This window comes from Phaenicophaeus curvirostris, chromosome 1 (assembly GCF_032191515.1).
Source record: "Phaenicophaeus curvirostris isolate KB17595 chromosome 1, BPBGC_Pcur_1.0, whole genome shotgun sequence".
In the NCBI taxonomy this organism is placed as follows: Eukaryota; Metazoa; Chordata; class Aves; order Cuculiformes; family Cuculidae; genus Phaenicophaeus; species Phaenicophaeus curvirostris.
In genome coordinates this window covers 330670-357385 of record NC_091392.1, presented here as the reverse complement: position 1 = coordinate 357385, position 26716 = coordinate 330670, and the positions used below count along the sequence as shown (strand labels likewise).

At 51.4% G+C, this 26716-nt stretch overlaps 3 protein-coding genes across 3 annotated transcripts in view; 2 read left to right on the top strand and 1 right to left on the bottom strand.

The window, feature by feature from the left end:
* The first annotated feature begins 1321 nt into the window (after positions 1-1321).
* LOC138716744 (acrosin-like) lies at positions 1322-4924 on the top strand. Its single transcript, XM_069849925.1, has 5 exons — positions 1322-1392; positions 3007-3198; positions 3449-3714; positions 4038-4183; positions 4571-4924. The coding sequence occupies exons 1-5, from the start codon at positions 1322-1324 to the stop codon at positions 4922-4924; spliced, it is 1029 nt and encodes a 342-aa protein (XP_069706026.1).
* A 1936-nt stretch (positions 4925-6860) lies between these two features.
* ARSA (arylsulfatase A) overlaps positions 6861-26716 on the top strand; it is a 41595-nt gene continuing 21739 nt past the window's right edge. Inside the window, exon 1 of the mRNA XM_069863635.1 lies at positions 6861-7087. Coding sequence (XP_069719736.1) covers positions 6864-7087 — 224 coding nt within the window. The 5' untranslated portion in view covers positions 6861-6863. The remainder of the gene's footprint in view (positions 7088-26716) is intronic.
* LOC138716557 (acrosin-like) lies at positions 18915-21215 on the bottom strand. The gene is made up of 5 exons (XM_069849726.1): positions 21145-21215; positions 20640-20831; positions 20124-20389; positions 19655-19800; positions 18915-19268 (listed from the first exon to the last, which is right to left on the bottom strand). The coding sequence occupies exons 1-5, from the start codon at positions 21213-21215 to the stop codon at positions 18915-18917; spliced, it is 1029 nt and encodes a 342-aa protein (XP_069705827.1).

Genomic DNA, 26716 nt, shown 5'->3' with positions numbered 1-26716 from the left:
TAGCCTGGAGAAGAGGAGGCTGAGGGGTGACCTCATTGCTCTCTACAACTCCCTGAGAGGACGTTGTAGAGAGGAGGGTGCTGGCCTCTTCTCCCAAGTGACAGGGGACAGGACAAGAGGGAATGGCCTCAAGCTCCGACAGGGGAGGTTTAGGCTAGACGTTAGGAAAAAATTCTTTACAGAAAGGGTCATTGGGCACTGGAACAGGCTGCCCAGGGAGGTGGTTGAGTCACCTTCCCTGGAGGGGTTTAAGGCACGGGTGGACGAGGTGCTGAGGGATATGGTTTAGTGTTTGGTAGGAACGGTTGGACTCGGTGATCCGGTGGGTCTCTTCCAACCTGGTTATTCTGTGATTCTGTGATTCTGTGGGATCCCCTATCCAGCACGGCCCCTGCTGAGGCTGTTGCGTGGTGGACTGCAAACCCAGCCATTCCCTACAGAATAGTTTGGGTTGGAAGAGACCTTAAAGATCATGCTGTTCCAACTTCCTGAAATGGGCAGGAACACCTGCCACTGGATCTGGGGCTCAGAGCCCCATCCAACCTGGCCTTGAAGACCTCCAGGGATGGGGCAGCGACACCTTCCCTGGGAAACCTGTTCCAGGGCCTCCCCACCCTCATCATGAAGAAATTCCTCCTCCTGTCCAGTCTAACTCTGCCCCTCTCCAGTTTATCCCCACTGCCCCTCGTCCTATCCACAAAAGCCTTTGTGAACAGTCCCTCCCCAGCTTTCTTGGAGCCCCTGCAGGTACTGGAAGGTCTCTCTAAGGTCTCCTTGGAGCCTTCTCTTCTCCAGGCTGAACAAGCCCAACTCTCTCAGCCTGTCGTCGTACAGGAGGTTCTCCAGCCCTCGCATCATCCTTGGAGCCTCCTCTGGACTCGTTCCAATAGCTCCATCTGCTTCTTCTGGTCAGGATTCCAGAAGTGGACCCAACCCTCCAGATGAGGCCTCACCAGAGAGAAATAGAGGGGCAGAATCCCCTCCCTCCCTGCTGGCCACGCTCTTTGGATGCAGCAGGAGAGCTCAGAGCCAGGTGCTGGTGCCTGATCACAGGCTGCCCACACACACCACCCCTCAGAGCATTTTGTAGGGGATTTTGGGGTGTCCAACCCCACCTCCTGCCTCCCCTCCCAATTGGAACACCCCATGTCCCCCCCCAGCCCCGAGTTCCCCAGACCCAGCCCTCAGAAGCAGCCGCTCTGTGACATCAGCTTGGGGCCACGGGCTCTGCGGGCGGCGTGGGCGCTACGGGCAGCGTGTGGGCTGGTGCTCTGCTGGACACCAGCTCTCGGATCTTCATCTCCCTTGTGTCGCTGGCACCATGAAGATGCTCCTCGCCTTCCTCCTGCTGGCCCTGTGCCAGCCGGCGCAGGCATCGTGGGAGACCTGCGAGTGAGTGGCACAGGGTGTTGGGCACAACAACCCCAGGGAACGCTCCGGGCGTGGGGAAAAGCAGAGGAAAAGGACCTGGGGTGCTGGTCAGCAGCAGCAGAACAGGAACCAGCAGGGGCCCAGGTGGCCAAAAAGGCCAATAGCCTCCTGGCTTGGACCAGCCGTGGTGTGGCCAGGGGGAGCAGGGAAGGGATTGTCCTCTTGGCTCAGCGCTGGGGAGGCTGCACCTCAAATCCTGGGTTCAGGTTTGGGCTCCTCGCTCTAAGAAAGACCTTGAGGGGCTGGAGTTTGTCCGGAGAAGGGAACGGAGCTGGAGAAGGGGCTGGAGAACAGGGGTTCTGGGAGCGGCTGAGGGACCTGGGGCTGTTTAGTCTGGAGAAGAGGAGGCTTAAGAGGAGACCTCATCGCTCTCTGCAGCTCCCAGAAAGGAGGTTGTGCTGAGGCGAGTTGTTGTGTTCTCCCCAGGGACAAGCAACAGAACAAGAGGGAAGGGACTCAGGTTGTGCCAGAGGAGCCTTAGATGGATACTAGGAAAAAATTCTTTACTGAAAGAGCGATGAAGCCCTGGCAGAGGGTGCGGTGGAGTCTCCATCCCTGGAGGTGTTAGGAAAACGTGTTGGGGTGACACATAGGGACGTGGCTTAGTAGGCACAGCTGGTGTTGTGTGGATGGTTGAACTGGATGATCTTCGAGTTCTTTCCCAACCTCAACGATTCTGTGCCCTTCCCAGAGAGCCTGTGCTGCCACCCTTGGGGTTTCCCTGCTGGCTCTGGGCAGGCAGAGCTCGGAACCACACACACCACCCCAGCAGAGCGTTTTGTAGGGGATTTTGGGGTGTCCAACCCCACCTCCAGCCTCCCCTCCCGCTTGGAACACCCCATGTCCCCCCCCAGCCCCGACTTCCCCGGACCCAGCCCCCAGAAGCAGCCACTCTGTGACATCAGCTTGGGGCCACGGGCTCTGCGGGCAGCGTGGGCGCTACGGGCAGTGTGTAGGCTGGTGCTCTGCTGGACACCAGCTCTCAGATCTTCATCTCCCTCGTGTCGCTAGAACCATGAAGGTTCTCTTAGTCCTCATCTTCCTGGCCTTGTTCTGGCCAGCACAGGGCTCCTGGGACACCTGCGAGTGAGTGGAACAGGCTGGGAGGGAGCTTGGGCAACACTGCTGGACTTCACTGGAGGATGCTCGCTTCCCAACAGCTTCACCAACCCCATGTGGTTCCTTCTCCAACCCCATGTTGTTCCTTCTCCACCTCCATGTGGTTCCCTCTCCAGCTCCATCTTGTTCTTTCTCCAACTCCATGTAGTTCCTTCTCCAATCCCATATGGTTCCTTCTCCAGCTCCATGTGGTTCCTTCTCCAGTCCCATATTGTTCCTTCTCCATTCCCATGTGGTTCTTTCTCCAACCCCATGTGGTTCCTGCTATTCTTCTCCATTTCCCAGGCTGCTAAGGGCTCCCTAAGAGCTAAAGCAGAGACAGAGGTGGACACCTGGGTGCCCCACAGGGTTCCTTGGCTCCGTGCTCCACACAGCGATGCCGGATGGGGAGGGAAGGTGCCTGCCCTTCAGCTCCAAGTCTCAAGCAGGACAGTAACGAGTTTCTGGTTTCCACAGGACCTGTGGACTCCGTCCCTTGGCTTACGGCACCGGGCGAGTGGTTGGAGGCAAAAATGCACAGCTGGGTTCCTGGCCATGGATTGTGAGCGTCCAGCAGGTGTTCAAGACGCACTTGGCCCCCGTGTGCGGAGGGACCATCATCCACCCCCAGTGGGTGCTGACAGCCGCCCACTGCTTCGTCAATACCCAGTAAGGAGGAGCAGGGGACAGGGAGATCCCTCAAACCCTGGCAGACGCCCTTTCTCTGCATCCAGAAAAAGGCTGGGCTTGTGTCACTGCATCGCCGATGCCTCCATCTCCATGATTCTTCTCCTTCGGGCGCGTTGGGGCAGTCGCACCCTCCCTAGATGCTCTCCTCTCCCACTTGGGAAGCAGGAGGCAGGGAAGCTGCAGCGCGTGGCTCCTCTCCCTCTCACTTCTCTCTCCATCCACCTTCCAGGCACGTCCCAGCGTGGCGCGTGGTGGCCGGAACCACCTCGTTGACTCGCCCGGGTCCCGAGGAACAAGTGCGCTATGTCAGGCGGATCATCATCCACGAAGACTATTACAACATCACTCAGAGGAACGACATCGCCCTGATGGAGCTCTACGAGCCCTTCCACTGCGGCCTCTACGTGCAGCTCGCCTGCGTCCCCGACTTCTCCCTGCAGCTCTGGCAGCTGAGAAGCTGCTACGTCAGCGGCTGGGGGGTCACCACGGCCAGATGTGAGTTCCCATGACGTATTTGTATCCTGGGAGGTGGTGGAGTTCCCTCCCCTGGAGGAGTTTAAGGGACGGGTGGACGAGGTGCTGAGGGATATGGGTTAGTGATTGATGGGAATGGTTGGACTCGATGATCCGATGGGTCTTTTCCAACCTGGTGATTCTATGATCTGCGTCCGGGGAGGTGGGAATGAGCTGCCAACCAGAGCAGGGTGGAAGGGGAACACCACAGCGATGCCGCTGCCGATGCAAAGCCAAGCCCTGGGGAAGAGAGGAGGAGAACTGGTGGCATCTGCTGGGGATTCATTCCTGTCTTGTCCCCACAGCTTCTGGAGCACTGCCGGTGCTGCAGGAGGCCCGCGTCCACCTCATCGACACCCAAGTCTGTAACAGCAGCGGGTGGTACAGGGGCGCCGTCCACCCCCACAACCTGTGTGCGGGCTACGCGCAGGGCGGCATCGACACCTGCCAGGTAGGAGGGTGATCCCAGTCCCTAGCAAGTCCCCCTCCCACCACGGGGTCCCCATCGCTCCGGGGGTCTCCTCCTCGTCTCCAGCTGCTGCTCCATGCTCAGCATCCAGTTGTCCCACAGCACGGTGACTCTGCAAAAAAAGCTCATCCCATGTTCTCAGCATGCAGGGACCAACCCTGGAACATCCCTCTGCCCCACAGCCAGGAGAGAACCTGCCTGAGAGTCCCACAAACACCTCCCCAACCACGTTCCGTTGGCTCCAGCACTCTAGGAGAAACTTTCTGGGCAGGGAACACAGCTCTGGCAACTGCTGGCAGAGAGCAGGAGCAGATCCCTGGGGCTTACGGAGCCCCCAGCACTCTCTGAATCCTCTTTTCTTCTCCGCAGGGGGACAGCGGGGGTCCTCTGGTCTGCCAAGATCCCTCTACTGACCACTTCTGGCTGGTGGGGGTGACCAGCTTTGGGACAGGCTGTGCCCGAGCCCATCGTCCCAGGGTCTACACCGCCACGCAGCATTTCCGTGACTGGATCCTGGGGGTGATGACGCGCTACTCGGCTCCAGTGGCACCTGCATCTGAACGCACTTGGAGCCACTTTCCGACCACAACAAACCCTGTGGAGATAACCCCAGCGATGGAGCCGAGCGCTTTCAGCGCCTGCCCGATTCCAATCAACAAGCTGGTGGACTTATTCACTAAGGTGAAGGAGCTCCTGCAGGTCCTGACCGGTGGAAGGACCTGAGAACAGGGGGAAGAGGACGCAGGGCAGGCTGAATGATGCCACCACCACGTTGTGCTGGGCCGCTGGCTGCTGCTCCACAGGCAGCCTTGAGGTCCCAGACCTGCTTGGTCCTACCCTCCCACCTCAAGCTCCCCATCCAAGCCTACGATGACTGGTTGTGTTTTGTTAGGATGTTGTTTCTAGTCTGTTCTCTGGGTAGGAATAAATAGTTTTCACAGCAAACTCTGCTTCAGCCTCATTCTGTCTCCTGGCCGAGGCAAGGTCTCCATCCTGGTCACTGCACAAGGTGAGAAGGGCACGAAGGGGAAGACTCACTCCAAAGGGTGACCCCGTGCCTGGTTGGACAAGAGGGAGAGAAGAAGGGAATGGTGGTTCCAGGGGCTGGAGGTCTTCAGAGAATCACAGGATGGTTTGGGTTGGAAGGGACCTCAATGACCCCAATGAAGGCCAGGTTGGATGGAGCTTTGAGCACTCTGACTCAGTGGGAGGTGTCCCTGCCCACGGCAGGAGGGTTGGAACTGGCTGGGCTTTGAGGTCCCCTCCAACCCAAACCATTCCATGACTCTGCGATTTACAGGATTCCAGTTTAATGAGTGAAGGAGTGAATTATTTGTTAAGAGGTGTGCAGGCTTGAGCTTCCAGATCTGACAAGTGCTATGGTTATTTACAATATCCTGCTTATCTGACACAGTTTGGGGAAGAACACGCGTAACTGAAAGGTAGAAAAACTGCCCTGTAGCAACAGTTTCCATCCCTCCATCCCTCTACTCCTCCCATACCTCCAGCCCTTCGCAGGGCTCTTCTTCATGGAGTAGGAATAAACTTCTGCTGTTGTACCCTGACGAAAATCACAGCTTGGTTCTTCTGTGGCTGCAGGACCCTTCTGACTGTCCTTGCACAGGGAAATACAGCAATCCATCCGACCAGATCTGGTGCTGGAATAGAGGAGGATCTGCAGGAGACGGCTTGTCTTCTCCACAGAGCTAGGCTGCTCTAAGCACATCCGGGAATCACCTTCAGGTTCACTCTCCAAAACCAAAGCAGCTCTAATTCCTGTTGGTCTGGGGTCCGGTTCTGGTGCTGGTGAAGTCGTGTGACACCTCTGGGGCCCTGAGAGCATCTCAGCTGCTTCCAGACAGAGCCTGCCCTCTCCTCCTGGGGACGTGGCTGCACAATCAGCTGTGTCCTTGTGTCTCTCCACCCAAGCCAGGATGGCAGCAGGAAGCTCCCACACCTTGTATGAGCTTTGACGTTGTCCAGCACCCTCTTGTAGAGAGCAATGAGGTCTCCCCTCAGCCTCCTCTTCTCCAGGCTCAATACCCCCAGGGCCCTCAGGCTTCTTCTCCAGCCCCTTCCCCAGCTTCGTTGCTCTTCTCTGCACTCGCTCCAGAGCCTCAACATCCTTCTGGTGGGGAGGGGCCCAGAACTGACCCCAGGATTCAAGGAGCGGTCTCCCCAGGGCCGAGGCCAGAGGGAGAAGAACCTCCCTGGCCCTGCTGGCCACGCCGGCTCTGATCCAAGCCAAGATGCCCTTGGCCTTCTTGGCCCCCTGGGCCCCTGCAGGCTCCTGTTCAACCAACCCCCCAGGTCCTTCTCCTCCAGGCCCTTTCCAGCCAGACTTCTCCTAGGCTGAAGCTGCCCAGGGTTGTTGTGCCCCAAGGGCAGGACCCGCCCTTTGGCCTCCTTAACCCTCATCCCGTTGGTCTCAGCCCATGGATCCAGCCTGTTCAGGTCCCTTTGGAGCCTCCCACCCAGACATGTCGGACTACAACTCCCGGCATGCCCCGCGGCAGTCTCACCTGATAGCCTTATCTATGGCTGCCGAATCTTGTGGCGAACTACATTTCCCGGCTTGCCCCGTGGCGGTTCCGGTCACCGCACCGGAAGTCTGTGTCTCCGCTTCCGGCCCCGGGCTGTGGGTCTCGCGGCAGGCGGCGCCATGGGCCCTCGGGGCTGGTTCCTCCCGTTGGTTCTGGGGCTGCTCCGGGGAGCGGCCTCCGCCCGGCCCAGCTTCGTGCTGCTGCTGGCGGACGATCTGGGCTTCGGGGACCTGGGGTGCTACGGGCACCCGTCCTCCGCCACGCCGCGTCTGGACCGGCTGGCGGCCCGCGGGCTGCGCTTCACCGACTTCTACAGCAGCTCCCCCGTCTGCAGCCCCTCCCGGTGCGGCCCTGGGGCGCGAGGAGCCGGGCCCCGCTCTCCTCCCTCTTCCCCGACCCCGTCCTCATCCCCCTCTCTCTCTCTGGCCTCGTTCCCCCCCACCTCTCTCTGCCCTCCTCCCCCCCCCCCTCTGGCCTCGTCCCCCTCCAGCTTCGCTCTGGTCCCCCCTCTCTGCCCTCCTTTCCTCCCCTCATCCTCATTCCACCCCTTCTGCCGTCATCCCCCTTCTGCTCTTGCCTCCCGCCCGTTGCATCTCGCCCCTCTCTCTCTCTCTCCCCCTCTGCCCTCACCTCCCTCCCTCTGCTACCCTCTTTCCCCTCTCTTGCCCCCCAGCTTCATGTCTCCCCTCTCTCGCTTCATTCCCCGACCCCCCCATCTGCCTTCATCCCACCCCACTTTCCCACGACCCCTGTGCTGCTTTCACCCCCCTTTGTGCCCACGGCTGCCCTCCTGGCTGCCTTCATCCCCACCCTCTCCCTTCACCATCCCCTCTCTCTGCCCTCGTCCCCCTGACACCGAAAATACTGACGAATAAACCCTCTAGGACCTGTTTTGGGTTTTTTAATCAGGGCAGGCGATCCCCATCAGTCGCGTTCAGTGAGAGAAATGCTGGTTACAGAATATATTTCCCACTTACATGCCTACATATCAATTTTCCTCGAAATCTTGTGCATATTCTATTACTTTCCAAGGATTCATTTCAATGTTGTTCTGAATTTCACAACAGCGCAATCTCTTGTTAATTCGGAGCTGACTCCAGCTCTCTGTCTCCGCTTGAGATAGGGGAAAAACTGCAAATAGAGCTAATTAGAGGAAAAACCACGTCTGTTCAGCACGGAACATGCTTCACTCAAGACAGAACAGTGCCTGGAAAAACACTATTTGAAAAAACATGTTGTAAACCACCAAAATCCTTATCCATCCTCTCACCTCCTTCCCTTTTCTCTTGCTTCATCTCATCCCTTTGCCTCATCACCCCTTTCTTTCTCTTTGTCCCCCCTGACCGGCCGCTTCCAGACATGCTCCGGGATCTACCCTGGCGTCTTCTACCCGGACTCGCGGGGCGGGTTGCCGCTGGCAGAGGACTTCAGGAAAGCATTTGACACAGTTTCTCCCAGCGTTCTGCTTCAGAAACTGTCCCCTCTGGCCTGGAGAGGAGAACGAGCTCCTGGGTGGAAAACTGGTTGGCTGGAGGGCCCAGAGAGTGGTGGGAGATGGAGTTAACTCCAGCTGGAGGCCAGTGACAAGTGGTGTCCCCAGGGCTCAGGGCTGGGTCCAGCCCTGTTCAATGTCTTTATCAATGACCTGGATGAGGGCATCGAGTGCATCCTTAGCAAGTCTGGAGATGACACTAAGCTGGGTGGAGTCTGGATCTGCTGGAGGATCAGGATGCTCCAAGGGGATCTGAACAGGCTGGATCCATGGGCTGAGACCAACGGGGTGAGGGTTAACGAGGCCAAAGGGCGGGTCCTGCCCTTGGGGCACAACAACCCTGGGCAGCTCCAGCCTAGGAGAAGGCTGGCTGGAAAGTGCCTGGAGGAGAAGGACCTGGGGGGTTGGTTGAACAGGAGCCAGCAGGGGCCCAGGGGGCCAAGAAGGCCAAGGGCATCTTGGCTTGGAGCAGACCCGGCGTGGCCAGCAGGGCCAGGGAGGTTCTTCTCCCTCTGGCCTCGGCCCTGGGGAGACCGCTCCTCGAATCCTGGGGTCAGTGCTGGGTCCCTCCCCACCAGAAGGATGTTGAGGCTCTAGAGCGAGTGCAGAGAAGAGCAACGAAGCTGGGGAAGGGGCTGGAGAAGAAGCCTGAGGGCCCTGGGGGTATTGAGCCTGGAGAAGAGGAGGCTGAGGGGAGACCTCATTGCTCTCTACAAGAGGGTGCTGGACAACGTCAAAGCTCATACAAGGTGCGGGATCTTCCTGCTGCCATCCTGGCTTGGGTGGAGAGACACAAGGACACAGCTGATTGTGCAGCCACGTCCCCAGGAGGAGAGGGCAGGCTCTGTCTGGAAGCAGCTGAGATGCTCTCAGGGCCCCAGAGGTGTCACACGGCTTCACCAGCACCAGAACTGGACCCCAGACCAACAGGAATTAGAGCTGCTTTGGTTTTGGAGAGTGAACCTGAAGGCGATTCCCGGATGTGCTTAGAGCAGCCAAGCTCTGTGGAGAAGACACGCCGTCTCCTGCAGATCCTCCTCTATTCCAGCACCAGATCTGGTCGGGTGGATTGCTGTATTTCCCTGTGCAAGGACAGTCAGAAGGGCCCTGCAGCCACAGAAGAACCAAGCTGTGATTTTCGTCAGGGTACAACAGCAGAAGATTATTCCTACTCCATGAAGAAGAGCCCAGCGAAGGGCTGGAGGGATGGGAGTGTTAGCAGAATGACAAACACATAACCACACTAGGAGGTTATATGTGGTGCTTTATTTCGAGGCCCCGGGAACCAGGGGTACGCACCCAGATCTGGTTCCAAAGACCGTCACATCGCGTCCGCTTTTTATTTTCTAAAAGTTTCGCAATCTATTGTATATTCAACAGGTTACTTCATTATCTAATACATATGCATAGGTAGGTTACTTCATCGCCTTATTGCGACATCAGTCTCTATTGCGCCTGCGTAGCCCCCTCTGGGGGTCGTCCTGATGAAGTAAGTAGTCTTCCTCAGATGAAGTAAATAGTCTTCCTCGCATTGTCTTTATTACTTCTTGTTCTTTTGGCAAACTCGTCGATTTTTCTTGGCTGGGCCCGCACTTATCTCCACTTGACCGCTCAGGTATATCTTTCTTGCCTCCTGAAACCTATTCTTCTGTCTTTCACAAGATTTATGATGGTCTTTTGGCTGTTGCAGGTGTATGTTCTACTTGGGTAGGGTAGCTAGTATGTACTTTTCCTAAGCACACTTGGATCCTATTGTCACATGAGGTCTTTTGAGCAAGTACCTTGGGGTCTGTTGCTAGGATACGTTAAGAATCAACAGAATCATGCAATTCTTATATTCTGTCTTAGTTCTTGATTAGTCGATGATCAGTGTTTTATCCTACTTTAAGTGTAACTTTCCTAGCATTTCCCCCCTTTTAAAATACTTCACCTTAGCAAGTATTTTCATTTCATGTAACTGTTTCTTGGTAAGTTGATGGGGGTATTGGGTGCTGTGGATATTCTCGTGTCACTGCTCCAATAATTTTGTGTGTCCAGTTTTGTTTGCGAGTAATTTCTCTCCGGATACACAAATACACCAGATAGATTGTAAGGAATATAAGCAAAAGTGTGAATAACGTTTGAATGAGAGAGTGTATCCAGCCAGTAAGATGGATGCTTAATCTATCAAATAATGCCCCAACCCAATTTTGACCAATTTCTTCTTTCTCTTTTTCAGCTTCTTCTTCTATTTTTCCTAATTGCGAGATATCGTATTCCACATCGGCTGTGACATTAGGTATATGCACACAGCAGTGATCAGTTCGATCTTTGAGATATCCACAGACACCATGTTCTTTTAACAAGAGCATGTCTAATGCCATTCTGTTCTGCAAAGTCATTTTCGTTGTCGCCTGTAGTTGCAAGTTTAAATCTCGAAATCCCTTCTTTGTTATTTTTGCCAATCTTTCAGTTTGTCCAATTAGTTTGTAAATCATTTTCTATTACGATACGTCGCTATTTGGGCAAAAAGGGATTCTAATGCCCATCTCACTTTAACTCCTGTCTCAGGCTTTTGCCAAGTGTCATCTATGTCTTTAATATCATTTTCTATGTCTCTTTTAGCACGAATTTGTAAAGTTTCCAATTTACCTCTGAAGGGGGATCGCTTCTAAATTGGGCACAGGGTAGGCAACCCCAGAGTTATTTCTTTAACTGGACCCTCCATTGATAAATGTGTAGTCCAAGTTCTATCATTAGATGCTCAAACAAAATTACCCATACTGCGTACTATTGAATATTTACAGTCTATTCCATTAACTGGTACTTGTATTACCTTTCCCCCGACTTTAAATCCCCGACAGGCACACCCTATTATTAGAGCCATTTTAACTGGAGGTATGGTGATCTCTTCAGGGTCTAGGTCACAATCTAAAATTTTAGAACAATTCTACTATGAAACGCTATCAATAGGATCTCTACTGATCCGGCCATTTACTGGTAATTTGTCACTACTTTGTTTTCCTGTCCATTTAAAATATTAAGATGTTTTTCCTCCGTATTGGAATTTTTGTAAAATACTTGTTGACCAAACTGTGTCCCAATTTTGTTCTGTATCATTTCTTTTCTGGCACATCCATTTTATTGTATTTCTTTCTCTCACTATTTCTTTTATTTCATCATATGAACACTATCCTACATCTTTAAATCGTCCGATACGTGTGAACTTATAATTTGGTAATTTTTCACAATCGTTTTGACTTCCTGCAGTTCTCCACTCCCTTTTTATACTTATTTTCTGTTTTTTCTGTATGGGTGTTATTATTTGTTTACATTCGGTTTTATTTTTTTTTTTACCTCTGGGAGTGGGAAAGTCAATATTTCCCAGCTTATCGGTTCTCCAGCCGTTTTTGGTAAAGGCAAGCATGCTGTAATCTTACTTGTATTTTGCATTCTAGCAAAATCTTTGATTAACCCAATCATCAAATTTTCTTCAGCATCTTTCTTTTGAACATAAATCTCCTGGGGTGCCTGGGTCAGTTCTATGGCTCGTTTCACTCTGGCTTCAGTAATATTGATTTCGCTATATCCAAAGGTAGTAGCATTTTGATATTGGCATCTGTAAGTTCCCAAGTCGGATCTTTTTATCCGTTTAATAATCTGGACTAACATTCCTCCCAGTCTCAATTCTATTGAGTGTCTTTTATCACTTAGAACTGCTTTTTCTTCTTTTATCCATCCAAATTCCTCAGGCTGGGGGTCCTCTAGGAGGCAGTAAATAAGTGCCTCACTACCCAGAGGAGCCGGATAATGTGTATGCCCTGCTTTTATTCCATGGTCTTGAAGGGGATTTATTATCAGTGTTCTTTCTCCATAGTCTACATTACTTCCTGCTCCCACAAAACACCTATATTTTCCTTGGTCAGTCAAAGTTAAATTCGTCAGCTCCAGTTTTGTTTCACTTCGTATGGGATTTCGCGGATAAAACTTGTTCGATACTTTCCCTTTAAGTTTCCATGTCCCTCATAGTTCTTGTTTGTAACCATCTAACCCCAAATCTTTGCTATCATAGATTGTTTCAGGTGCTCCACAAGTTCTAGACACCTTTTCCCAAAAAATCTGAATTAATTTCCTTTTCATTGGGACATGACTTTGAAACCTGCAAGACAGAATGGCATTTTGTCCAATGGTATACTTGCTTGTTTCTCTCTTACATGAAATTTCTAGAGATGTGACACCTATTATAGGTATCAAGGACCAAACTATAATCAAAGTCCCGTACTCGAAGTACGACATTTTACTTGCTTTTCAGCTTTAGTCTCGTTGGTCTGACTACTTCGACTCTCCAGTCCTTGGGTGCCTTCTTCACTCGTGTGTAGTGGATCCAAGAGTCTATTCCTTTTACTTTTACCGCAGTGAAAGTTGTTAGCAGCACCAGGTACGGTCCATTCCACCGTTCTTTCAGTGGCTCTTCACTCCAATCGCGGACGTAGACCTGGTCTCCCGGTTTAATTTCGTGTACTGAATTCTCTAATGACACCGGACGGTTCCAGATCAAGGCCCTTCGTAGCTGTGTCAAAGTTCTACCAAGAGATAACATATAGTTGTACACGTCTTGGTGTCCTTTAATATGCATGTTTGGGTTTGGTTGTGGCGACTGATATGGTTTCCCAAAGAGGATTTCATAAGGACTCAGTCCCATCCCACTCCTAGGCTTTATCTTTATTCTTAGAAGGGTTATTGGTAATGCCTGGGGCCATTGAATTTTAGCTTCTTGGCATATTTTACTGACCTGTCTTTTTATCGTCTGATTCATCTTTTCTACTTGTCCACTAGATTGTGGTCTCCATGGGGTATGGAGACTCCAGGAAATTCCCAATGCCTTACTTACTTCTTGTACAATTGTGGCTACAAAGTGTGATCCCCTATCAGACGATAGACCTAAGGGAACCCCAAACCTAGGGATAATTTCCCTCAACAACCATTTCACTGTTTCTTTGGCTTGATTGGTGCGACAGGGAAAGGCTTCTGGCCATCCAGAAAAAGTGTCGACCCCGACTAACAAATATTTGTACCCTTGAGCTTTAGGTAATTCTACAAAGTCTATTTGCCAATAATCTCCTGGTTCCATGCCTACTCTGATATGTCCCATTTCTACTCTCCTCCTAGCCACAGGATTATTCCTCAAGCAAAGTTCACATTTTGAATTTACAGATTTTGCCATTGTTAACATCTGTGCCGAAATTATGTTTCGTTTCAGATAAGTCACTAATGCTTCTGCTCCCCAATGGCACTTTTGATGTTCTGCCTGTAGAATTGCCCGCATAATGACAGGAGGTACAATTATTTGTCCAGTTGTAGTTACGTACCATCCTTCAGAATTTAGGTTTGCCTTCATTAAATTGGCCAATTTCTTGTCCTCTTCCGAGTATTTCGGTTTCTGTGTCAGGTAATCTTGTAAAGGGCTTACCTTGGTAGGTATCAAGGCCATCATCGTCTGTACCTGTCGTGCTATCCGCCGAGCCGTTCGATCTGCTAATGTGTTTCTTTCGGCCACCTTAGAGTCTCTTCCTTGATGTGCCTTGCAATGCATGATCGCTACCTGCTCTGGTAATTGCACAGCAGATATCAAGTTTAAAATTTCTTTTTGGTATTTTATATTGGTTCCCTGCGAGGATAATAATCCTCGTTCTTTCTATAAAGTTCCGTGTACATGAACTACTCCAAAGGCATATTTTGAATCTGTTCATATGTTTACTCGTTTATCTTTGCTTAATTCTAATGCCTTTGTGAGGGCTATTATTTCTGCCCGTTGTGCTGAGGTCCCCACCGGTAGGGCCTGTGCTTCTATTACCGTGCTCTGTGTGGTCACGGCATAACCTGCATACCGCGTCCCATTCTCCACGAAGCTACTCCCGTCTGTGAAGAGCTCTTGATCAGGCTGTTCGATTGGAGTATCTTTCAAGTCCGCTCTCGTTGCATATGTGTGTTCTATGACGTCTATGCAATCATGTTCCAAAGGACCATCTTCTGTTGCTGCACCTAAAAAGGCTGCTGGGTTTAACAGGTTAGTTGTTTTCAAACTTACATCATCCTGTTCAGTGAGTATGGCTTGGAACTTCATCATTCGGCTAGGGGAAAGCCAATGCCCCCCTTTTTGTTCTAAGACTGTTAACACCATGTGAGGTATATAAACTTCAATGTTTTTTCCTAGAGTCAATTTTCTGGCTTCTTGTATCAGAATTACAGTTGCTGCTACGGCTCTCAGGCAGGATGGCCAACCTGCACTAAGGGGGTCCAACTGTTTAGAGAAGTATCCCACTGGTCGTTTCCAGCTTCCTAATTTCTGTGTTAAGACACCCAGTGCTAATCGTTGTCTTTCGTGAACGAACAACTGGAAAGTCTTTGTTAAATCCGGTAAGTCCAATGCTGGTGCCTTAGTCAAGGCCTCTTTTAGTTTCTTAAAGGCCTCCTTTTGAGGTCCCTCCCAAGTGAGATTAGGCAATTTTTGTGCCTCATACAGAGGTTTTGCTGTAAGTCCATAGTCCATTATCCACAGCCTACACCACCCTGCCATTCCCAAGAATGTCCTCAGTTCATGCAAGTTCCGGGGTTCTGGAATCGCACAAATTGCTCTAACACGATCCGTTCCTAACCTTCGTTGTCCCTGTGTTATCTCACATCCAAGATACAATACAGTTGTGCATGCAATTTGAGCTTTTTCTCTTGAAACCTTGTATCCATTTAGGCCCAGTTGGTTTAAAATCTCAATAGTCACTTGTATGCATAATGATTCTTGTTCTGTTGCAAGGAATATGTCATCTACATATTGTAACAAAAGATACTGTGTTCTTGGTACCTGAATTTTTTCTTGCGTAGTCCAGATCTCCAATTTTTTCGCCAGTTGGTTTCCAAAAAGAGTTGGGCTATTCTTGAATCCTTGTGGGAGCCTCGTCCACGTGAGTTGCGTTTTTCGTCCATTATATGGGTTTTCCCACTCAAAAGCAAAAAGTTTCCTACTATCTTTGTCAAGGGGAATGCAGAAGAAGGCATCTTTTAAATCAATTACTGTAAACTATTTATATTTTTCCTTCACAGATGTCAACAATGTATATGGGTTAGCTACGACTGGATGTATATCTTTCGTAATATTGTTGATGGCCCTCAGATCTTGTACTAACCTATACTCCCCATTTGGTTTCTTTACTGGAAAGATCGGAGTATTATATTCTGACTCACATTCCTCTAATATTCCAAATTTTAAAAATTTTTCAATGATTTCTACTATTCCGTATCGGGCTTCCATTTTATGGGATACTGTTTTATTCGTACTGGCCTTGCTCCCTCTTTTAACTCCACCATTACCGGTTGAGCAGTTTTTGATTTTCCTGGTATACTTGTTTCCCAAACTGTAGGGATTACTGCCTCTTTTACCTTCTTGGGTATCTGAGGTTTGGGATTTTCCTTTACTACTGAAATCTTTCCTACGTTCGATTCTGGGACTTGCATAATCAATTCTCCATTTTCAAAGCTGATTTTTTGCATTTAGTTTAGATAACAAGTCCCGTCCCAGAAGAGGAACCGGGCAGTTGGGTACATATAAGAATTCATGTGTTAATTCCTTTCCCCCAAATCGTAACTCTAAGGGTCGCATGAATGGCCGTATTTCCTCTTTCCCTGTGGCCCCCACTATTGTAGTAGTTTTGTTTCCTATTTTTCCATACAAATCATTTAAAACTGAATATGTTGCGCCAGTATCCACCAAAAATTGCACCTCTTCCCCTCCTAATTTTATTTTCACTAGGAGTTCACTGCTTTCTAAATCTAGTCAGCTTTGGTTTCCATAATTTCCCAGAACCATCTCCTTTTCTGTAGAATCCATCAAAGTGTCCAATAACACCTGAATATCATCCCAATCAGGATTCTGAGTCTTTAGAATCATTTTTACTACCCTTGCTACCTTGTCTGGGTTTTCTCGATAAACTCCAGCAGACTGTTTCTAAAGCATCAAATCTCCTGGCGTAAAAGGCACTTTAACATATACCGGACCCTCCGCTCTGACCCCCTGACGCAGTGGTGCTAGTAATGCCTTAGATGGCTGACGTTCAGCCTCCCTCCCCTGGATTTCTCTTTGCCGTGTTCGATGAGAGATCGGAGTACCTGGATAAACCTGTTCCTCCTCATATTCGCATTTTCTATCCCCCCCCTTTCTGTCCTTCCCCTCATTACCCGATCCCCCCTCCCTGGGGTCTGGGGCTGAGGGGGTTATCAATAAATCAAAATCATCATCTTGCTGATGTCGTGAAGCATTTTCTACTGCTAAACATTTTATGCACTTTTTTTTTCAGCCACACAACCATCACATTGCCCATTTGATTTTACACTGACAACCATTAGTCCGCATGCTCTTTTCCATTCATCATTCCGCCTTAAAATAAAAAACAGTTCTACATATGGTACTTCATCCTATTCTCCCTCTCGTCTACAAAACAACATTAACTGAAAAATTGTATTATAATCTAGAGTCCCATTTTCTGGCCAATGAACCTGGTCTTCTAATTCATATTGTGTCCACCAGACATTACAATATTCAATCAACTTTCCTTTTTGCATATCCTGCCCAAATCCTCCCTCCTTCCAGTGACTCAAAATACATTCTAATGGAGATGACTTAGGTATTGACATTGTGGTTGAGTTTTTTGGGGTTTTTTTTTTGTTAGTTTTTTCTTCCTTTTTCTCTTTTTTTTTTTTTCTTTTTACCACAAACAGCTTAAAATGGATTAACTAGACAGGAAAGTATAAATTACTGAGAGCAGAACAAAACTACAAAATACCAGAAATACCAGAATTCCGGAATTACCAGACCAGACCACTGATGCCGAACCTGCAGAGCTTTCGCCACTGTCTTATGGACGGCGCCTAGGCTTCCCGTCGGAGCTCCTGAGCCCAACCAAGCGCAGCTTTCGCCGCGTCTGACAGGCAGGCTTTACCAGAGCCCTGAGCCCAACCAAGCGCAGCTTTCGCCGCGTCTGACAGGCAGGCTTTACCAGACCCCAAATGGTACCATTCCAGATAAAGCACCGTGTCTTACCAATATCCCTGGTCCGTCGGGAGCAGCGGAGGTCGGTCGCGGTCGATGGCTCCCCGAGAATCACTCGGTGCCGGCTGGAGCAGGATCGATGCGCGAGCCACCTCAGCAATGCCCGCGAGGTCCCATCTGGGTCGCCAAAAACTGTTAGCAGAATGACAAACACATAACCACACTAGGAGGTTATATGTGGTGCTTTATTTCGAGGCCCCGGGAACCAGGGGTACGCACCCAGATCTGGTTCCAAAGACCGTCACATCGCGTCCGCTTTTTATTTTCTAAAAGTTTCGCAATCTATTGTATATTCAACAGGTTACTTCATTATCTAATACATATGCATAGGTAGGTTACTTCATCGCCTTATTGCGACATCAGTCTCTATTGCGCCTGCGTAGCCCCCTCTGGGGGTCGTCCTGATGAAGTAAGTAGTCTTCCTCAGATGAAGTAAATAGTCTTCCTCGCATTGTCTTTATTACTTCTTGTTCTTTTGGCAAACTCGTCGATTTTTCTTGGCTGGGCCCGCACTTATCTCCACTTGACCGCTCAGGTATATCTTTCTTGCCTCCTGAAACCTGTTCTTCTGTCTTTCACAAGATTTATGATGGTCTTTTGGCTGTTGCAGGTGTATGTTCTACTTGGGTAGGGTAGCTAGTATGTACTTTTCCTAAGCACACTTGGATCCTATTGTCACATGAGGTCTTTTGAGCAAGTACCTTGGGGTCTGTTGCTAGGATACGTTAAGAATCAACAGAATCATGCAATTCTTATATTCTGTCTTAGTTCTTGATTAGTCGATGATCAGTGTTTTATCCTACTTTAAGTGTAACTTTCCTAGCAGGAGGAGTACAGGGATGGAGGGATGGAAACTGTTGCTATGGGGAAGTTTTTCTACCTTTCAGTTACACGTGTTCTTCCCCAAACTGTGTCAGATAAGCAGGATATTGTAAATAACCATAGCACTTGTCAGATCTGGAAGCTCAAGCCTGCACACCTCTTAACAAATAATTCACTCCTTCACTCATTAAAGTGGAATCCTGTAAATCACAGAGTCATGGAATGGTTTGGGTTGGAAGGGACCTCAAAGCCCAGCCAGTTCCAACCCTCCTGCCGTGGGCAGGGACACCTCCCACTGGATCAGAGTGCTCAAAGCTCCATCCAACCTGGCCTTCATTGGGGTCATTGAGGTCCCTTCCAACCCAAACCGTCCTGTGATTCTCTGAAGACCTCCAGCCCCTGGAACCACCATTCCCTTCTTCTCTCCCTCTTGTCCAACCAGGCATGGTGTCACCCTTTGGAGTGAGACTTTCCCTTCATGCCCTTCTCACCTTGTGCAGCGACCAGGATGGAGACCTTGCCTCGCCCAGGAGACAGAATGAGGCTGAAGCAGAGTTTGCTGTGAAAACTATTTATTCCTACCCAGAGAACAGACTAGAAACAACATCCTAACAAAACACAACCAGCCACCGTAGGCTTGGATGGGGAGCTTGAGGTGGGAGGGCAGAACCAAGCAGGTCTGGGACCTCAAGGCTGCCTGTGGAGCAGCAGCCAGCGGCCCAGCACAACGTGGTGGTGGCATCATTCAGCCTGCCCTGCGTCCTCTTCCCCCTGTTCTCAGGTCCTTCCACCTGTCAGGACCTGCAGGAGCTCCTTCACCTTAGTGAAAAAGTCCACCAGCTTGTTGAGCTGATACAGGCAGGTGCTGAAAGCGCTCGGCTCCGTCGCTGGGGTTATCTCCACAGGGTTTGTCGTGGTCGGAAAGTGGCTCCAAGTGCGTTCCGATGCAGGTGCCGCTCGAGCCGAGTAGTGCGTCATCACCCCCAGGATCCAGTCGCGGAAATGCTGCGTGGCGGTGTAGACCCCGGGACGATGGGCTCGGGCACAGCCTGTCCCAAAGCTGGTCACCCCCACCAGCCAGAAGTGGTCAGTAGAGGGATCTTGGCAGACCAGAGGACCCCCGCTGTCCCCCTGCGGAGAAGAAAAGAGGATTCATAGAATGCTGGGGGCTCGGTAAGCCCCAGGGATCTGCTCCTGCTCTCTGCCAGCAGCTGCCAGAGCTGTGTTCCCTGCCCAGAAAGGTTCTCCTAGAGTGCTGGAGCCAACAGAACGTGGTTGGGGAGGTGTTTGTGGGACTCTCAGGCAGGTTCTCTCCTGGCTGTGGGGCAGAGGGATGTTCCAGGGTTGGTCCCTGCATGCTGAGGACATGGGATGAGCTTTTTTGCAGAGTCACAGTGCTGTGGGACAACTGGACGCTGAGCATGGAGCAGCAGCTGGAGACGAGGAGGAGACCCCCGGAGCGATGGGGACGCCGCGGTGGGAGGGGGACTTGCTAGGGACTGGGATCACCCTCCTACCTGGCAGGTGTCGATGCCGCCCTGCGCGTAGCCCGCACACAGGTTGTGGGGGTGGACGGCGCCCCTGTACCACCCGCTGCTGTTACAGACTTGGGTGTCGATGAGGTGGACGCGGGCCTCCTGCAGCACCGGCAGTGCTCCAGAAGCTGTGGGGACAAGACAGGAATGAACCCCCAGCAGATGCCACCAGTTCTCCTCCTCTCTTCCCCAGGGCTTGGCTTTGCATCGGCAGCGGCATCGCTGTGGTGTTCCCCTTCCACCCTGCTCTGGTTGGCAGCTCATTCCCACCTCCCCGGACGCAGATCATAGAATCACCAGGTTGGAAAAGACCCATCGGATCATCGAGTCCAACCATTCCCATCAATCACTAACCCATGTCCCTCAGCACCTCGTCCACCCGCCCCTTAAACTCCTCCAGGGGAGGGGACTCCACCACCTCCCAGGATACAAATACGTCTGGGGAACTCACATCTGGCCGTGGTGACCCCCCAGCCACTGACGTAGCAGCTTCTCAGCTGACAGAGCTGCAGGGAGAAGTCGGGGACGCAGGCGAGCTGCACGTAGAGGCCGCAGTGGAAGGGCTCGTAGAGCTCCATCAGGGCGATGTCGTTCCTCTGAGTGATGTTATAATAGTCTTCATGGATGATGATCCGCCTGACATAGCGCACTTGTTCCTCGGGACCCGGGCGAGTCAACGAGGTGGTTCCGGCCACCACGCGCCACGCTGGGACGTGCCTGGAAGGTGGATGGAGAGAGAAGTGAGAGGGAGAGGAGCCACGCGCTGCAGCTTCCCTGCCTCCTGCTTCCCAAATGGGAGAGGAGAGCATCTAGGGAGGGTTCGACTGCCCCAACGCGCCCGAAGGAGAAGAATCATGGAGATGGAGGCATCAGGAATGCAGTGACACAAGCCCAGCCTTTTTCTGGATGCAGAAAAAGGGCGTCTGCCAGGGTTTGAGGGATCTCCCTGTCCCCTGCTCCTCCTTACTGGGTATTGACGAAGCAGTGGGCGGCTGTCAGCACCCACTGGGGGTGGATGATGGTCCCTCCGCACACGGGGACGAAGTGCATCTCGAACACCTGCTGGACACTCACGATCCAAGGCCAGGAACCCAGCTGTGCATTTTTGCCTCCAACCACTCGCCCGGTGCCGTAAGCCAAGGGACGGAGTCCACAGGTCCTGTGGAAACCAGAAACTCGTTACTGTCCTGCTTGAGACTTGGGGCTGAAAGGCAGGTACCTTCCCTCCCGACCTGGCATCGCTGTGTGGAGCACGGAGCCAAGGAACCCTGTGGGGCACCCAGGTGTCCACCTCTGTCTCTGCTTTAGCTCTTAGGGAGCCCTTAGCAGCCTGGGAAATGGAGAAGAATGTCAGGAACCACATGGGGTTGGAGAAGGAACCACATGGGGTTGGTGAAGCTGTTGGGAAGAGAGCATCCTCCAGTGAAGCCCAGCAGCGTTGCCCAAGCTCCCTCCCAGCCTGTTCCACTCACTCGCAGGTGTCCCAGGAGCCCTGTGCTGGCCAGAACAGGGCCAGGAGGACGAGGACTAAGAGAACCTTCATGGTGTGAGCGACACGAGGGAGATGAAGGTCCGAGAGCTGGTGTCCAGCAGAGCAACAACCCACACGTTGCCCGTAGCGCCCACGCCGCCCGCAGAGCCCGTGGCCCCAAGCTGATGTCACAGAGCGGCTGCTTCTGGGGGCTGGGTCCGGGGAACTCGGGGCTGGGGGGGGACATGGGGTGTTCCAAGCGGGAGGGGAGGCAGGAGGTGGGGTTGGACACCCCAAAATCCCCTACAAAACGCTCTGCTGGGGTGGTGTGTGTGGTTCCGAGCTCTGCCTGCCCCGAGCCAGCAGGGAAACCCCAAGGGTGGCAGCACAGGCTCTCTGGGAAGGGCACAGAATCGTTGAGGTTGGGAAAGAACTCGAAGATCATCCAGTTCAACCATCCACACAACACCAGCTGTGCCTACTAAGCCACGTCCCAATGTGTCACCCCAACACGTTTTCCTAACACCTCCAGGGATGGAGACTCCACCACACCCTCTGCCAGGGCTTCATCGCTCTTTCAGTAAAGAATTTTTTCCTAGTATCCATCTAAAGCTCCTCTGGCACAACCTGAGTCCCTTCCCTCTTGTTCTGGTGCTTGTCCCTGGGGAGAACACAACAACTCGCCTCAGCACAACCTCCTTTCTGGGAGCTGCAGAGAGCGATGAGGTCTCCTCTTAAGCCTCCTCTTCTCCAGACTAAACAGCCCCAGGTCCCTCAGCCGCTCCCAGAAACCCTGTTCTCCAGCCCCTTCCCCAGCTCCATTCCCTTCTCCGGACAAACTCCAGCCCCTCAAGGTCTTTCTTAGAGCGAGGAGCCCAAACCTGAACCCAGGATTTGAGGTGCAGCCTCCCCAGCGCTGAGCCAAGAGGACAATCCCTTCCCTGCTCCCCCTGGCCACACCACGGCTGGTCCAAGCCAGGAGGCTATTGGCCTTTTTGGCCACCTGGGCCCCTGCTGGTTCCTGTTCTGCTGCTGCCGACCAGCACCCCAGGTCCTTTTCCTCCGCTTTTCCCCACGCCCGGAGCGTTCCCTGGGGTTGTTGTGCCCAACACCCTGTGCCACTCACTCGCAGGTCTCCCACGATGCCTGCGCCCGCTGGCACAGGGCCAGCAGGAGGAAGGCGAGGAGCATCTTCATGGTGCCAGCGAGACGAGGGAGATGAAGATCCGAGAGCTGGTGTCCAGCAGAGCACCAGCCCACACACTGCCTGTAGCGCCCACGCCGCCCGGAGAGCCCGTGGCCCCAAGCTGATGTCACAGAGCGGCTGCTTCTGGGGGCTGGGTCTGGGGAACTCGGGGCTGGGGGGGGACATGGGGTGTTCCAAGTGGGAGGGGAGGCAGGAGGAGGGGTTGGACACCCCAAAATCCCCTACAAAATGCTCTGCTGGGGTGGTGTGTGTGGGCAGCCCGGGATCAGGCACCAGCACCTGGCTCTGAGCTCTCCTGCTGCATCCAAAGAGCGTGGCCAGCAGGGAGGGAGGGGATTCTGCCCCACTATTTCTCTCTGGTGAGGCCTCAGCTGCAGGTTTGGGTCTACTTCTGGAATCCTGACCAGAAGAAGCAGATGGAGCTATTGGAACGAGTTCAGAGGAGGCTCTGAGGATGATGCGAGGGCTGCAGAACCTCCTGTACGACGACAGGCTGAGAGAGTTGGGGTTGTTCAGCCTGGAGAAGAGAAGGCTCCACGACCTTAGAGAGACCTTCCAGTACCTGAAGGGGCTCCAAGAAAGCTGGGGAGGGACTGTTCACAAAGGCTTTTGTGGATAGGACGAGGGGCAATGGGGATAAACTGGAGATGGGCAGAGTTAGACTGGACATGAGGAGGAATTCCATAGGGAATGGCTGGGTTTGCAGTCCACCACACAACAGCGCTCAGCAGGAGCCATGCTGGATAGGGGATCCCGGAATGGTGCAGGCTGGGAAAGCCTTTCGGTTCATACCATGGAATCACAGAATGATCATCCAGTTCCAACCCCCCTGCCATGGGAAAGGACGCCTCCCACTGGATCAGGCTGCTCGGTTGCTCAAAGCTGGATCTGGATGCTCAAACTTCAAACAGCCTTGAGGGGGGAAATTGCAAACTCTAAACTAGATAAAAAGAGACCTGTAGCTTACAAAATGCATCAGAGAGTGCTTCTATCCAACGGTGACTGGGAGGTTGCTATAAGGTCTCCCCGGAGCCTTCTCTTCTCCACGCTGAACCACCCAAACTCTCTCAGCCTCTCCTCACATGGGACATGCTCCTGCTCTCGGATCATCTTTGTAGCCTCCTCCGGGCCTGTTCCAACAGCTCCATCTCCTTCTCCTGCTGGGGGTTCCAGCCCTGGCCCCAACCCTCCAGCTGAGGTCTCCCAGAGAAGAGCAGAGGGGACAATCCCCTCCCTCCCTGCTGGCCACGTTCTCTGGATGCAGCCCAGGAGGATTCTGGGCTGTGAGCGCACCTTGTGGCTCATGTGGAGCTTCTCGTCCCCCATCACCCCAAGTCCTTCTCCTCAGGGCTGCTCCCAATCTCCTCATTCCCCAGTCTGGATTGAAAATGCAGATTGCCCCGTGTTGGAACATTTTACACAGAACAAGGCCTGGATGCTGTGAGATTGTTTAATACTGAACAACTCTAACACGGCCTTGAAACAGAGAGCCGAAAGATAAACAGGGGCCAGTTGGGAGGAATGTAGTGGCTACTTCTGTGGGAACCAGCACGGGCTGAAAGAAAAACAATTGAAGAGAACTGTCAACATAGTTAAGTTCAGTATAACTTGGTTTCTTAGCATGTGCAGTAGTTTAGCCAATAATAGATTAGTAATAGCCTTATGGACAGCTACCTTTAACCAATAATACACTGTAGATACCCTCGTGGGCACCCAGTTGCGTAACCGAAAAGGGTTTATAAAGAAACAGCTAAGCTCAATAAAGTGAACACTCGCTGATCACATTGATCTCTGCGTTTTGGTTCCATGCTCCCGTCAACGAGTGGCGCCTGAACAGGGACCCTCAGATTGCTTGCCGAAGTTGCTCTGAATGACTGAAGACGCGGTAGAGGGTGGAAGGACCGGCCGAAAACTTTCCGGCACTGACCCGGTGCTGAAGATTTTTCCGGAACTGCTGAAGATTTTCCGGCACTGCTGATGATTTTCCGGCATTGCTGATGGCTTTCCGGCATTGCTGAAGATTGGAGTAAGACGCGCGTCCAAATAAAGAAGACTCGGGAGTCAAAGATCCGCCACAGGCAAGTAGCGGCGGTCGGGGGAGGAATGGGTTCCACACTTTTTAAAGATAATGAAGAGGCAGTGGTGAAAATCCTCCAAACTATCCTCTCCAAGAGGGTCTGAGAGACACCGACAAGGAGCTCGATCCCCCCCGTCACTGTCCCTCAGACCAACGGGCTCAAGCCAGCGGGGAGGCACAGTAGCAGGGAGAAGTTGAAAGATTGCAAGCTTTGATCTGTGTGCGGCACGGCAGTCAGCGCTGGGAACTAATTAGTGATGAAGCGATAAAGGAGATTCCAAAAACTGTAAAAAGAGAACCAAGCTGCCCGGCCAAGGGCCGCTCCCCCACCCCCCCCACCCCTCCAGCTCCCGCAGAGCGGGCCTCTGCCCTGGGCTGAGGGGGGAGCCGCTCACCACCACTGCCGCCGCGAAACCCAGACAGTTTCAGCGTTACAGAAGGGCCTGTTAATAGATACAAGAAGAAATGGCTCAATTAAACAACGTTGGTACCAGTTCAAGAATCAAGACAGTTCTAAACACTTATAAAGATACTGGATGTTGGAAAGCTGAAACAGGCATGACCTTTCTATGGTGTTTATAGATACATCAAAGGGTGTGCTCGACAAGCAGGTAGACAACTGAGCAGTTACAGAAGCCTTAATTTTGCAATCTGTGACAAAAAATCCTAATGATGAATGTAGAAAGATATGGTGCAGTCTGAAAACTCCTACAACAAGAGCTGGGATCACTTACCTATCAAGCACAGAATCAGGAGAGACACTGCTAAATAGATTGATGAAGGTGCAATATGTAGTGAATTTTTTGCAATTAGCAGGAGATGATCAAATTGTGCTAAAGTTGAAGCATGTACAAACCATGTCGTCAAAATCAGAGCAAATATAAGACAATGTGAAAGTGCTATTGAAAAACAGTTATTATGGACAATGGGCAGGTCTGTATAAGCTACTTACATGGGGACGAGGTTGTGTTTGAGTTTAAGAGATGAAGGACCAGTTTGGGCACCTGCGAAGTGGATCAAGCCCACGTTGCTGCATGACAAGTGTTGAGCCCCAGCCACGAAAACAGTCAACAAGAATGAGGAGGACGTTAACATTATGGATGCTCTTAATCTTCTAGGTGGTAGCTAAAGGATGTCCCTGGGTGTTGGATTCTCGAAAGAATGGGTGGATAACAAGATGGGTATGAGAACTCTTGGTCAAAGGAGGAATGTTGTTTTATTGCTGTTGATTGCTTTGACAATTATCCTGTGTGTTACAGTGTATACAACGTCAAGTCGATCGTGTGTTTCAACTGAACGCTTTAGTCGAAAAACAAAAAGGGAGCTTAAAGAATTTGATGCTTCCTGCGTGGATGAAATACAGTTTTGGTCTCCTTCAGCTTTTACTGCTCTAGCTTTGTTTATTCCTGCCTAGTCAACCAAAGACAAGTACCCAACTGCAACTTGTGGCTGTTGGAGAAGTAATCAGAAAGGGACGATGACGAACACTGGCATTAAGTGGGAATGAGCCCGACAGCATCCATATTCCAATGACAGTGGCCGATTGGGAATGATGCATGTGACCTTCTATACCTTTACAGCTTGCGTTACTGAGATATAGTGGACACATATCCACGGACATGCCGGTGGAAAAAATTGGACACCTTCTAAAGAATTATCAATGGATTTTATTCCTTGCTGTAAGGAAAGACCCATGCGTTTTCTACTAGCTGCAAAGATACGGTCAAGTTTTGGAACCCAGAAACAATCATAGCAGTCTCAATTTTAGCTCCGGGAGTAGCAGCCACCGGAACCTTGGCCCAACTAAATCAACTAGGATGCTAGCTCTCCAAACAAACAAATGCTACATCCAAAGCGCTGTCTGAATTGCTGCTTGATGTAGACTCCGTGCGACATGCCACGTTACAGAACCGGGCAGACACAGATTTTTTATTGCTACCACAAGGCCATGGTTGTGAAGATTTTGAGGAAATGTGTTGTTTCAATCTCTCTGACATCTGACAAATGGCTAACATCAGTGTTTAACAATCTCTCTCCATGGCTGGTATCGTACATGACAAAAGTTTTACGTTGGCTTAGAATTTTATTGTTAATCATAGTTGTAGTTCGTTTGGCGTATAGATGCATAATGAAACAAGTATCAACGTTGTCACAAAAGGTATTGCTTGTACAAGAAAAAGACGGGGAATTTGTTGGGAAATGGTTAAGTGAACAAGGCCCTTGAAGGAGCTGTATAAACAATCTCGCAGTTAAATGATGAGCTGAGAGCAGGTGGCTGTACAAGCAATT